Raw genomic sequence first — 13,449 nt, 5'->3', positions numbered from 1 at the left:
CGAAAATAATACCAGAAATATGGACCACCTGAGGAGGAAGCCTATTGAGATATGTGCGTATCCCAGTAACTTTATGAGATGGCAAACCACAGAATTCAGTTCCTAGCATTATTCAACTATTCAGAGAATATTCTTAGACTCTTTCCACATTTCAGCAGTACTGAACCATATGATATACAGGCTGAGTGACCACTTAATGTCATTCACTGTCTGCTGCAGGCTACACAACAATGAGTCAAATTATATAAGGACTGATAGGCCTATGATTTTTTTATTGCTAGTGGGGTGGGATTAAGTCCCTTGTACTGCGGCCACTTCTGGCCTATTGTACCAGCCCCAGATGATAGGTGAGGGTGATTGTGGAGCAATTGGTGGAATGAAGATTGGCCGGGGAAACCGAAGTACTCGGCAAAAACCCGCCCCAGCGCCATTTTGTCCCACCACAAATCCCACTTGAGCTATGCGTCGCCTAGGCCTATGATTAGTTCTTAGTCAGTGATGAATGGGCTTGGTTAGAATTCAACATGAATATACTGGCCAATCTGTGTCATTCATATAAGGTCCCTGATGATGGAGACAGACACACACTCAAAACCAACAGAGGTTCTTAATGCATACACCTGACAAAACCAATTCAGTGGAGTTAAGTCCATCCTGGGGAGCTAACTGTCACTCTGCTAAGGAAAGAAATTTATCTACTCTAAGGGGACCCAAAGGTTCATTACTCAGCTCATAGAGCCCACCATTGGTTACTTATTCTGAGTAAAAGTGATCATGCCTTGAGCACCACCTTTGTATAAACTTCCTTCATGCCTTAATTTTCCATTAAAATCAAATGCAGTCTCTATATTTATTATATACGAGACAAACACCGTCTTAAGTGCAACAATTTAATTGTAGTTTTCTTCTTTCCCTCCTCCACACTACATGTATTAAAGATAAGCAGGGACACACACACACACACACACACACACACAGAGAGCCTACACAGAACAATACCTGAACAGCGATGAAACAAGAAGTGGCCGCTGCAGCACTATAGACATAGGGCGTGTACCCTGAGAAAATTTTAATTTAAAAATTTGGAAAAAGAAAAAGAACAGAAATTTTATAGACATTTTAACTTGAATTAAAGTTTTAAAAAAGTGCCAATTTTAGAAATCAAATTAACGCATGTAGGTTAACAAAGATTTTATACAATTAGAAAGACTGGTGATTTTAAATTTTAAACTACGGGCAGTGTAACAGCTACGTAAGAATACACACCTGATGATGGCCATTTAGGGCCGAAACATGTAGTGTGGAGGGAAAGAAGAAAGAACTACAATTAAATTGTTGCACTTAAGACGGTGTTTGTCTCATATATATTGTGTGAGTGTAACAGGATGCTCAAATATAATACTCTATACTTATATTCAATCTTCTGCGGTCATTCCAACACTAACACAGTGATTATTCTGCATTGGAGTTCTCACCTTTTCAATGTTTTCATCCAACTTTTGATGTTCTCAGACATTCAAGTAAGCTATCAAACTCACTTCATTCCCTTTCTTCAAGAAACCATTTATACCATTTAAGAACACATTTTCTTAGCAGTATAACTTTCCATACATTTGATTTAAAGTTTCAAAGATTTTGAATTTTTTTCTTTCCTGAACAAAAATGTCAAGTTGATTCTTTGTTAAAATATTTTAATCAACCATTTTTGTGGTGAGCTATCCAAACACTACTTCGGTTAAAGCACAACAGCTCTGCACTTGCAAGACTTGTCAAGACACATTTGTCAATGAGTAAAATTCAGACATGTATGGGTGGCAACACTGGACAACTATCACACAGTGACTCCTGCTTTACGTTGCTGCCGGTCCCATTATATAATTGTCAGATCTTGTAACAGAATATGAATGTCATGAACACTATGCAGTGCTTTACTGTTGCAGATTCAATCCATAACAAATTTAGGAAAATAATACCTGAGGAACAGCATGAGTCAGTTATACAAACTGACAACACAGGGACAAACCAAAGAGACAACATTAGAGGAAGCAATACAATTAACTTGGCCACGATATTTACTGATTACTGTGACAAATGTTCTCTTCATGGTCTGAAGTATATCGGGGATTTGCAATTACATCCTGTGGAAAGGTGAGTTCACTAGCAACTAGCCAGCCAGCCAGCCAACCAACCAAATATTCTCTTGTAATATATCCCAAAGGTCCAGCAGTGCTTGTACCAAAGCAGTGCTCACGTAGTACAGCACACGTAGTACAGACAAGCAGCGGCACCCACACAAGAAGACTACATTAAATAACACCTGTACAGTGTGGAAACAAGAACTAGCCGCTCCAGCACTTAGACATAGGGCGAGTAACCCTAAGAATTTTAAATTTTAAATTTAAAATTTAGAGGAAATTTTAAAAGATTTTAAAAACATCATAACTGAAGATTTTATAGTGCTACTACAGGAATATCAAATTTGACGTGTGCAATATAATCTACATACCAGACACATATCAACGAGGTAGATGTTGATAATACGAAGAATGTGACATGGTGTTTTTAAATGTTAAATTTTAGACTGGGTTCAGTGTGGCAGCAACGTTAAGAGTATACACCTGATGATGGCCGATAGAGGCCAAAACATGTAGTGTAGAAAGAACAAGATCAAAGACATATAATATATATTGTTTGCACTTGGGACGGAGTTTGTATCATTTATCGTGTAGAGTGCAACAGGATGCTTAAATATAATATTGTAATCTAGACGGTAGCTGAATTCATCCCACACTCGATGACAAATATCTTGCGTCACTGAGTTCACCGCAGCTGTGATACGGTTTCTTAGGTCATTCAAATTTGTGGGAAGAGGTGGTACGTAAAACTGCATCTTTCACGAATCCCCACAGGAAAAAGTCGGAGGGTGTGAGATGCACGCTGCACTGCAGTCACAGACTCACTTTTACTGAAGTCATGAATGCAAAAATTCTTGTGTTGCATAGTAGCCATCTCGCTTACAACTGACGCGGTGCTGGAGTGCTCTAGCAGTAGTATTAGAAACTTCACAACATCCTCTTTCAAATGTACTTTACAGAATTCAAATGCAACATATAGTTCAGGAAATATAGCCAATTGAAATTGTGTCCATCTTTCTGAATCACTCTGTATATATATATAGTACTGATATTTTGCAGATATATGGTGCCTTCATCTTCAGGGTTGAAGTTCATATATTCAGGAATAGGCTTGGTTATTTGGACATGTTACAAAGAAAGGGGGTAAAAAAAAAAGTAACCAGATCCAAGCCACTTGGAGAAAATTGACAAAATCAACCACTTTTGGGGCACACTTACCAAAGTGTAAGAGAAAGCAGACTTTTCCAAGGATCCACTGTTGTTTTCACGAGGGAAATGAAACAGTATGCAATATGGATAAGCATGTCCGCTATAAGTTTCCCCCCCAGGTAGAAATTCATACCTAAAACTATCCCAGCTTTCAGATGGAAATTTTGTCAGTTTTTTAAACAATTCGACTCTGCTCCTGAAAATAACATGGGATCCTTGGAAAAGCCCACTTTTCTTATTATTCAATTTCCCACCTGTGAAAATAAATCAGTGTACCTCTTATAAGGGAAATTTTTTGTTGATTTTCCCCAATTAGCTTTGAACAGGTTCCATCTTTTCACCTCCCTTCCTTGGGTCCCATGACTTACCTACATAACCAAACCTATTCCTGAATTTACATGCTTCTACCTTGCTGAAACATCAGCATCTGTTCACAAACCACATGTTGTAACAAGCAACAAGCCCACAGTCATCTATTCCTTGTCTCCCCATCTGATCTTCACATTTAGCTCACTGCAACACGCTTAATTTCACATACCTTAAAAACACAATCTGGCCTGAACAAATCATACAGTTCCTTGTTACATAACATCCCCCTTTTTCGTTTGCCATCCCTTTAAGGTAAAAATATTTCCTTGGGCACTTTTCTGTTTTGGCACACCTGTTTTTTAACAAAAACAAAAAACCCGTGGCTTTAGTCCTCGAGCAAACTATACCGACTGAGAGACCTCCGCTTGTTAGTGAAGTTAGTGCCAACTTTAGCGGATAGAGGGTGTCACGTGGTCAGTGCAACGAATCCCCACGGCCGTTAATTTTGCTTTTCTAGACCAGAGCCTCCACTTTTCCATTAAAGTAGCTCCTAAATTATCCACATGAGGCTGAGTGGACCCCGTTCCAGAGCCAGTACTTCTAAAAAAATCTAGTAGCGCCGGGAATCGAACTCAGGACCTCTGGATCTGTAGCCAGGAACTATGACCACTAGACCACAGTGGCAGTCATTTTTCCACACAAGGAAAACAAATTCTGAATATATAAAAAAGGCAATTTGATAATCGATATATTATGGAAAATGCCTATTGCATGGCCACTGGTTCTACTTCCACTATGGAGCACAGATGTTTGTGTGCACTTTTATTGCTGTTACATGACATTAACTCTCTTCAGTCTCTAACTTGAAGGTTCTGTTCTCAGCCAGCCATCATGCATATAAATAAAATTGTGGTTGATATGCTGAACGACTGTGTTCACCAGTTAATGCTGACATTAACAAGTCACATGTGGAAATTTTTGGCTACTTGCTGACTTGATTTTGTCAGTATTTTCACTTTCTGCCCAGCCATGATATACACTATTAAATATATGTTTACAAACGAGAATATCACAAAAGGAAAGAGATACATGCGAGTATGTGCATTACACTTCACTGACAAGAGACACACTATGTATTTAATACTTTTACAAAAAAAAAAAAGGAATGAGGAATCATCATCAGAACTGTGTACAGATGACAGAAATCCTCAGAGTTATGGAATATAGACAAATACAACTCAATAAAATATCTGCTGTTATTTAAAGTCATCTACAAGTATAAACAGGCCATCAATAATGCCACAAACATTAGTAAATTTTTCTGAATCAAAATAACAACTGTACGGTCACTTAAACTGTCAGGCCAAGTTTTGAGAACTAATTAATGTAAATCCATAATTGATAGAATGCATGCCAGTGTACAGTTTAACTGCTCATTGTATTCCATTATGCTCCCTTGTATTACCAGATAAAGGAGGTGGAATACATTCTGCTCTAAGAGCCTGAAGAATAATGAGCGCCATATTTTTCTTGATACATTCAATTCTATACAGCAGGAGAAGAATGAACCAACAAGCACACATTTCTTTCTGGCCAGCTGTGTGGTGTGCACTAATTTTCCCTATGCAGCTTTATGCTGTAGTCACTTGTAGTAATTCAGTTCAGTGTTCAGTGTTGAGGGGTTGGGTTTTCCCATGCACTTAGACCAGTTATTGGTCCATTGTGCGTCCCCCCTTAATTTCTACTGTCTCCATACCCTACCAGTACTGGTGCTCGCTATCAGCCCCTTTCTGCCAGCAAGGTTCCGATCCTCTACTGGCAGTGGTATCTAATAGTTAGTCTCTTTCTGTCAGAGAGGTCGCCCCTCCTTTGGCAGCGGTACCCAATACTTCCCCATCTACCAGAGGCATTGGAAACTACTTAGGGCGGGAAACTTTTGGCCAAATTTAGCTCAGAGGTCTCTTCGAGACATGAGGTTCTTTTACGTGCCGTAAATCTATGACACGGGACCCACGGCTTAAAGTCCCTCCCGGAGGACTTGTTCCCTGAATTTTTCTGCCCTTAAAAATTCCAGGACCTCCGCCGGGTTTGAACCCGTGTACCTTGAGTCATGAGGTGGGAACATTACCCCTAGACTACAGAGGCCACTACCTGTAGTAATTAGTAAATAGCAATGGCATAGGAAGCTCAGTTACTTCTAACAGCCAAGTATGTCAGCTACATGGTAAATCATCCAACTCAAACTTGGAAAATGTCTGGATTAAATTCCATCCCTGCAGTCACAACCATTCTGCAGCTGGCATGATTATCAATCGCAAGACACATCATAACTCATTCTACAGAGACAAGAACAGACACTAGGTGACCACTTATGTGATGGTTCACAAGGCAATGGGGTCATGTGATGCTACCTCACATCCACTCCTACAGTAGTTTCCTAAAATAAATGGGGGTTCCCACATGGCTCACCACAAAGCATGCAGATTTATTTTTCTGACCTTCCCTCAGTAATTTTGTGAATAAAATTTATATTTCTGCTCCAAGCCTATTCTATTTAAGAGCTTTTCCTTTCATATATTGAATAACTGCATGACATTTATTTTACTCAGATAACAGCTCTATTCTGCTTTAACTGCAGGATGTTCTGGACCATAGCATTCATACTGGCGATAGTAACAGCAGCCTACTTCATCACATTTCTCTATCATAAGTGGAATGAAAGCCCTGTCATAGTGTCTGTTGGTGCCAAAGCTACACAGCTCATCTCCATTCCCTTTCCGGCAGTAACTGTATGTAACATGAATAAAGCCCGGAAGTCCATAGCAGAAGAAATTATTAACTCAAAGTATGTATAGTATGTCTAATCCATTTCTATGACAATACGGTGTTGACAATTTCAGATACAGTACTAACTTGCTAGGTAACATACTGCTGACAAGGCAATTTTCTGCATTCTGATTTAGGGTGACAACTAAGTCAAAACTCCATGCTCTTAGACATTTTCTTGTAGAAGTAATTTTAATATTAGAAATGGGGCCTAGTCAGCTTCTAATTTTGGAATGCAAACTTATTTTAGTTAAAAGGTAAAGGCAAGTTTCAATTTCTACTACCATAAATCATAAAACTTGCATATAAAAATATACTGCCAGCAGATTCTAGTTAGGTTACTGATAGATGTAGAAATGGCTTCAGAATGCAAGCAGCGTCAGAGCCTAAGCACAGTTTCTAACTGGTTCAAAATTTAAAAAAGATGTTTGTATTCTGTGGTTATTCGGTAATATAACAAGAGCTGAATAAGATATATTAATCCTTATTGCAAATACAGAGGTTATTCCAGCAGTACGAAACACTGCTGACAAGATATAAATGGCCATAACCTGCACATTACATATATCATCAAAAGGTTACTGTTGTTGTCATTGCACTATCATCATTACCACCATTACAACCGCCACCACCACTGTCACTAACATTAACACCTTATCACCATCAACCACAAGCGCTATTGTGAAAACTCTGGCAATAAAACAAACAAAAAAACTCTATGGATTTTGTCCACAAGTGAACTATACCAACCAAGCAACCGCCACTTGTCAGCGAAGTTAGTACCAACTTTAGCGGATAGAGGGTGTTGCGTGGTCAGCGCAATGAATCCCCATGGCCATTAATTTCGGTTTTCTAGACTGGAGTCGCTATTTCCTTGAAAAAGCTCCTCAATTATCTTCACGAGGCTGAGTGGATCCCGTTCTAGACCCACTACTTCTCAGAAAATCTGGAAGCGCCAGGAATCGAAAATGGGACCTCTGGATCTGTAGCCAGGAACTCTGACCACTAGACCACAGAGGCAATCCCTGCAATAATCAATCAAATGTTAAAATAAAAATTTATATGCAGTTCATTTCTATTAAATACTTAAGCCTGGAACCATTCTGTTTTAATTCAAACTTATGGTTTCCCTAACCGCTGCGCCCAAAACTACCCTCATTTTCAATATAAAGAAAATAAGATTCTCAGCTCAACAAGAAATAATGTCATGGTCCAGAGGTTAGCACTCTTGCTTTGTACTGGGAAGGTCCTGGCCTCAAATATAAAACTGGGGAGTTGCTAACCTGAGTTCTTTTGAGGTTCTCCTTGGCTACCCAAGACATATACAGGGACAGTACCTTAACAGAGGCCATGAATGCATTCTTCCACACCCTCCGCACTGCATCATTCATACAATCAGCCTACCACCTGACATTATGCAACCTATGCAGTTGAAAAAGCACCATTAAATAAATAATTAAATCACACAGCTTCAAGTAACTCTGTTCTACAAGGCAATAAAAACAGCTTTTATTAAACACAGCAAATATGAGCATTAAATTACATTAAATTACCATACAGAGCCACAGTGTATCACCTGATTTAACTTGGCGACTGACAGCATAGTATGAAAGTTTCCTAGCATCAACCTATTTCTGCAGAAATCCTGATGATGACCTGAACAAGATACTGCTGAGAGACATGTGTGATGACAACTTTAGTGCATACAACACGCCCGTAGACGACAATATGCAAAATCGCATTGGGAACTGGGACACGATACAGAATTTCATGACATACGTAAGTCTTCATTCGACAGCTACTGTGTATTGCAAATTCTTGTCCATATACATACTCATTTTGTGATATTCAGTGTAACAATACTCTCATGTGTATCAGTGACTGAAGAATGGATTCAGATCAGTAATTGGATTTATTAACCACCTACAGGTTGTAACTACAAATAATTATAACACTACTGCTGCTTTACACAATTTACAATCACTCCACACTAATTTTCCCAGTATATTTCCACTAGTCTTCACTATCCATTTCCTGGCAATGGATTTATAACACAGGAACTATAAAAGTTTCACTAAATCACGCACTCCCAATATCACTGTATTACTGCGCACATAAAGTCTTCAAACCACAAGTTAAATCCTTACAGGCTGACCTCTTGTACACTTCTGTACTCCTACTTCCAATTTGCTCTAAGCTTACAGCTCTCAGCTCTCGTGATATAGCCAAGGAATGGACATGGTCCGAAAGTAAACACACATCATGTGATTGCTATCCAACCAACACAGCTTTCATTGATCTTTTTAGAAATTTAGACACTCATAACTGATCAGTCCAGGTCCGAGGCCTCTTGTGATTTTTCATAACTAGCTTATTAGTTATGGGAAGGAACTGTTAGCCCCACATCCAACTCCCAAGTAAAAATTCTAATATAAGTTGAGGCACAACATAATACTTTTTATTCATGTCTGTAATTAAGAGCAAGTGTTCATTTCATGTTACTCAGATTGTTTTTTTAATTTTCATTGCTGTAATAAAAATGTAAAACAGCACAGCAATGTGTGCATGCACACACACATATTAAAGATTTCGAAAATATTTTTGCAGCTTGATAAACTCTGTCGAAGTATCATCAATTTCAGTGAAGATGATTGACAATGTAATAAATATTTTCAGTGCTTATGCATATAAAATGTCACCTAAATTTGTTCCATGCAAAACATAATTCTTTTTGTTACAGGTCAGGCAACCATGTCATGAAATGATTCGATCATGTTACTATGCAGGAAATCTCGAAAAATGTGACGATATATTCAATCCTTCACTCACCGATGAAGGAATATGCTGCTCCTTCAACAAAGTCAAACGCGACTTTATATTCAGAAACCCGTAAGTTAGTAAGGGAAACCTTTAGTCTGAAACCATACTAACTCTGAATGCGCAGCAATATCTCAGTAATCAATGAAATCAGAAAATGTAACTCTGAAATGCATTATTATGATTTCTTGATGGTTAGGAAAAGATGTGCGCGCGCTTCCACTAGCGGAGTTTAAATGCCTGACTGACCAAATTGGGGTACATTGGCCACGACGAACATACTCATCACTGGCCCGATTGGGGCACTTCAGATGTTAAAGGTTAAATGCACATTTCACACATATAGCATGTTACTGGAAAATTCTTTCTTTTGCACTACACATAAGTCCCATGTCAGTACAGGCTTTGCAAGAACTCCCGGAGCCAGAGTCACTCACTGTTATGTAGCCTTGGGTCACACCTCGTGGAAAACATGTCCACTGCTTAGCGATGGACATTGTCATGTATTGTTGTATGCATTACCTAGCAAGGGGCTGTTTACCAAGAATCAGTCTCCACAGTAAGGTGTTTATAGAGCAGTTGCCTAGCAATGGATCTATATGCTATAATATTGTCACGTGTTGGGTAGATCAAGCCATTCTGGATCTAGCGAATTTATTGCACATTCGCTCTAACATTTACACAATTTACAATCTCACAACTACTGCCACCGGCAGTATCATAATTACTTCTCCTGCTTCCATTCACTCCGGCAAATGCTAGACTGCAACTGACTGGTTACTTGTTCCACCTCCCATGTCACAATATTAATGGGATTTATTGAGAACCAACCAGCTAACCACTAAAATGGATCTTACAGATATAGGTCGGAAGGTACTGACTGCATTGAACTGAACAGGCTACTGACATTCAGGTTTCATGAAAAGTGGGTCTTTTTTTCACCAGCTGAGTAACTCCCATATTCTCAAGATAGGATCTATCCCATAGGTTAAATACCATCAAAGTTATAATGAAATATTTATGATAATTAAAGCAGAGGTTACAGTGAGGTGACGAATGATAATACTCATGGACGCAAAAAAATGCAAACATGTTAAATGAAATCGCTAACACTAATATAAACATATCAACAAGAGAAAGTTCCACAAATCAACAGATCACTGTGAGGTAAGCATGCTTGGTTACAACACCAACAAGAGCAAGTGACATTCAGTACTGGAGGATGACACTAATTCCTAACACAGAAGTGTGGCGCAAAAAATTTGAGAGCCATACTTTTTATATTAAAGGAAGTTTGTGAGCTAGTTAAAATCCTTGGCCATCTTGATGCCCAACCATAACCACACCTTTCATTCAAGGATGTTATTTATGTCAAGGTCTTTGTATTAAGTTATAATCTAAACATTTCAGACGTGATCTTTCCGATCTCAACGTGACATTCCCACTGCCAAATACCAACTGGACCCCAGAAACAGGGTACCCACCTGATACTGCAACAGGAACACAGCCCTGGAGACCTCGTGGTGCAGGGTCACATTTAGGACTCACACTAGTGTTAGATGCCAATACAGATGATTACTATTGCTCATCTACAGCTAGTATTGGTTTCAAGGTGAGAACCATATAGTCAAATAAGTAGTTCTTATGGCCATATGCTTAGCAGTTGCAAACAGTAAATAGTATTTAGGTTTTGAGGTTTTCACGGCGATGACAATGAAGAAAGTTGTCTTCTGGGTTTAGGCACCGTGTATTCTTCGTTTTGGCCGACGTTCCTCCGAAACGTCGGCCAAAACGAAGAATACACGGTGCCTAAACCCAGAAGACAACTTTCTTCAGTAAATAGTATTATCAGTTGGGCTGGAGGTGTAAAAAAAACCTCATGCTGTTTGAACTAGCTTCTCACTGAGGAGGATCAGGACCAAGCCCTGGGCTTAAACTGTGGAATCTGTAACCACCATAGAGCACTGAAGCCAAGGCTCTCTCTGAAAAATTAAGTTTTCCCCTTCCCATAATCACTCCACCAAATATTGCCTCAGAGGTGTGCAGTACATCTGATTAGCCACCAATTCATCACAACCTTGGCCCTCTAGCCCATAACTAAGTCACCTTACTGAATGAGCTATCCTAGCAATAATTTAGAATGTCTACAAATTTATTTTCAAATAAAACTTGCAAGTAGGGAGTTGTCAACATTTCAGAGAAACATGTCACCACCTTAACCTTAGGTTATGATAGACTGGGCATGTGACAGGGATGGGTGAAACAAGGAATGAATTAGAGTTTTGGCAGAAAAACATCTTGGAATATGTTAACTGCAAACAGTGAGAGAAAGGTGACAGGATGAATCTCACAGAGGGGTTGTGGGGATCATAGGTTGACGGAACTGGATAGCAGTGTGTTCAACCTTCACACTCTAATATAACACTGTTTGTCTGTTCAGCATCAAGTCCAGGGCAGTCTGCTGCTGTATGATAACAAGCCTTCTGTTTACATAAATGCGGCAAAGATCCACTTTTCCCAATAAATTTAAGATAAAATTTTGTACAGTGACATAGGCAATTTGGAACAAAATAAAAAACTGTGGTAGAATTTCTCACCAGCTCTCATCATATAATGGCAATAAGACTGTCACTAATAATACAAGTTCAACCATCAGCGCAACTACTTTTTACTAATCTGGGTTACACTACATGTTTCAACCATTAAAGGGTCATCTTTAGGTGTTTTTAGTTACACATTATTACATTACTGGACTGCAACACGAGATCACCATATTCCTATTGACATACACAGGCCATAAAGTGGCTACAAACATGTTTATTTACATACTATTTAAGGATACTGACTCATCTGAGACTAAAATATTAAATTTAACAATTAAGCTAAAATGAATTTTAATTTTAGAACTGATTTAAAATTAAGTTAAGAATTAAATTAAAGCTAATTTAAAATTGTGAGCAATGATCGGCTTCATGTCTTCTGCTTACGCTGGTTCACTGCTCGTGGATTTTTTATACCCCGAAGATGGAGGCCATATGTTACTCCGAAGCATCGGTTAACACAATATCTATATGGTGCCACATCCCAGAAGACAGTATTCTTCTTAATTAAAATTGTTGCATTGAAAGTCGAACTTGTATTATTAGTTGTACTTACGTAACAGAATGCAAACAATAAAAATAATAAGATTGTAACATTAATTTTCCATCAGCCAATATATTCTTTATCACTTGCTGTATAATAACAAATTGTAGTCAAAACACTTTGCATCTATCATCAAATGCTATGAGAATGCTTTGTGTGGGTTATGATATTTGCTGTATGAAGCACATATCATGAATGTGATGAAAATGTACTTAAGCTGGTTCTGAAGCATGAAAATGTTTGAGAGAAGACAAACTACATCCAAGTAGCCCATATACTTTCATTCATTCATCAGTAATCTGTCAGACGACAGGTCCACAATCTCTTCCAAAACAGTTCCTCCACTTAATGCAATCTTCTGTTTTTGGAAAGAGACTATCCAGGAAAAGTGATAATGTGGTAGTTTTTCCATTTGCTTTCCACATCGCAGTACAGCAGCCGTTCAAACCACTCTGGTCACGCCTGTTGCTATACGAACTTGAACCATCTCGAGCATCATTTGCTCTGTGCTTCAAGTCCCTGCTGATGACGCTGCTTCCGACATCAGTTTTTGGTGTCTCTCTTTGTCTGATGCCTACCCTTTGACCTGTCCAGCAAGGGAGGCCCTGCCAGTAGCTACGCTGCCGCTGGTATAGCTCTCAGGGTCCTTAGCATACTCAAACCCCCTCACCACGATAAGGTGGAGACACCAACGAGGGGGCATATACTTTATAAGTACAAAAAAAAGTAAAGCTATCCCTGTACCAGGCCGTGATGGCCCATAGGGTTGTGAGACGTTGAGGGTCCCACATTATCTAGACAATCGGCTCAAACATGGCGGTAAGGTTGTCAGCCTTACGCGCCGGCCGCGCTTTTCTCCCCAGGAAAATTATTTAATTAATTTCTGATACTCATTTCTGTTAGAGGCTGAGTAAACCCCAGGGCCTAGTGCGGCTGGAAGGATTAGGTCAACTGAAAAAAAATCCAATGACCTCATCGGGATTTGAACCCGCGACCTTCCGGCTTGTAG

At 39.1% G+C, this 13,449-nt stretch overlaps 2 protein-coding genes across 4 annotated transcripts in view; one reads left to right on the top strand and one right to left on the bottom strand.

Moving 5' to 3' along the window:
* Window positions 1-13,449, bottom strand: part of LOC111872049 (uncharacterized protein KIAA2026) — an 87,720-nt gene that overhangs the window by 57,238 nt on the left and 17,033 nt on the right. The gene's annotated exons all lie outside the window — the stretch shown is intronic.
* Window positions 1-13,449, top strand: part of LOC111872051 (pickpocket protein 28) — a 34,147-nt gene that overhangs the window by 10,719 nt on the left and 9,979 nt on the right. For 2 of the 3 annotated variants that reach the window (XM_033754511.1, XM_023865548.2), the window contains exons 3-7: window positions 1,941-2,148; window positions 6,292-6,498; window positions 8,120-8,258; window positions 9,220-9,368; window positions 10,707-10,908. In XM_033754511.1, coding sequence (XP_033610402.1) covers window positions 1,941-2,148; window positions 6,292-6,498; window positions 8,120-8,258; window positions 9,220-9,368; window positions 10,707-10,908 — 905 coding nt within the window. The remainder of the gene's footprint in view (window positions 1-1,940; window positions 2,149-6,291; window positions 6,499-8,119; window positions 8,259-9,219; window positions 9,369-10,706; window positions 10,909-13,449) is intronic. The other variant, XM_033754510.1, reaches the window with a different exon arrangement.

The sequence above is a fragment of the Cryptotermes secundus genome, unplaced genomic scaffold (assembly GCF_002891405.2).
Source record: "Cryptotermes secundus unplaced genomic scaffold, Csec_1.0 scaffold162, whole genome shotgun sequence".
NCBI lineage: Eukaryota > Metazoa > Arthropoda > Insecta > Blattodea > Kalotermitidae > Cryptotermes > Cryptotermes secundus.
Note: the sequence above shows the minus strand (reverse complement) of the source record. Positions and strands in the feature narration are given on the sequence as shown.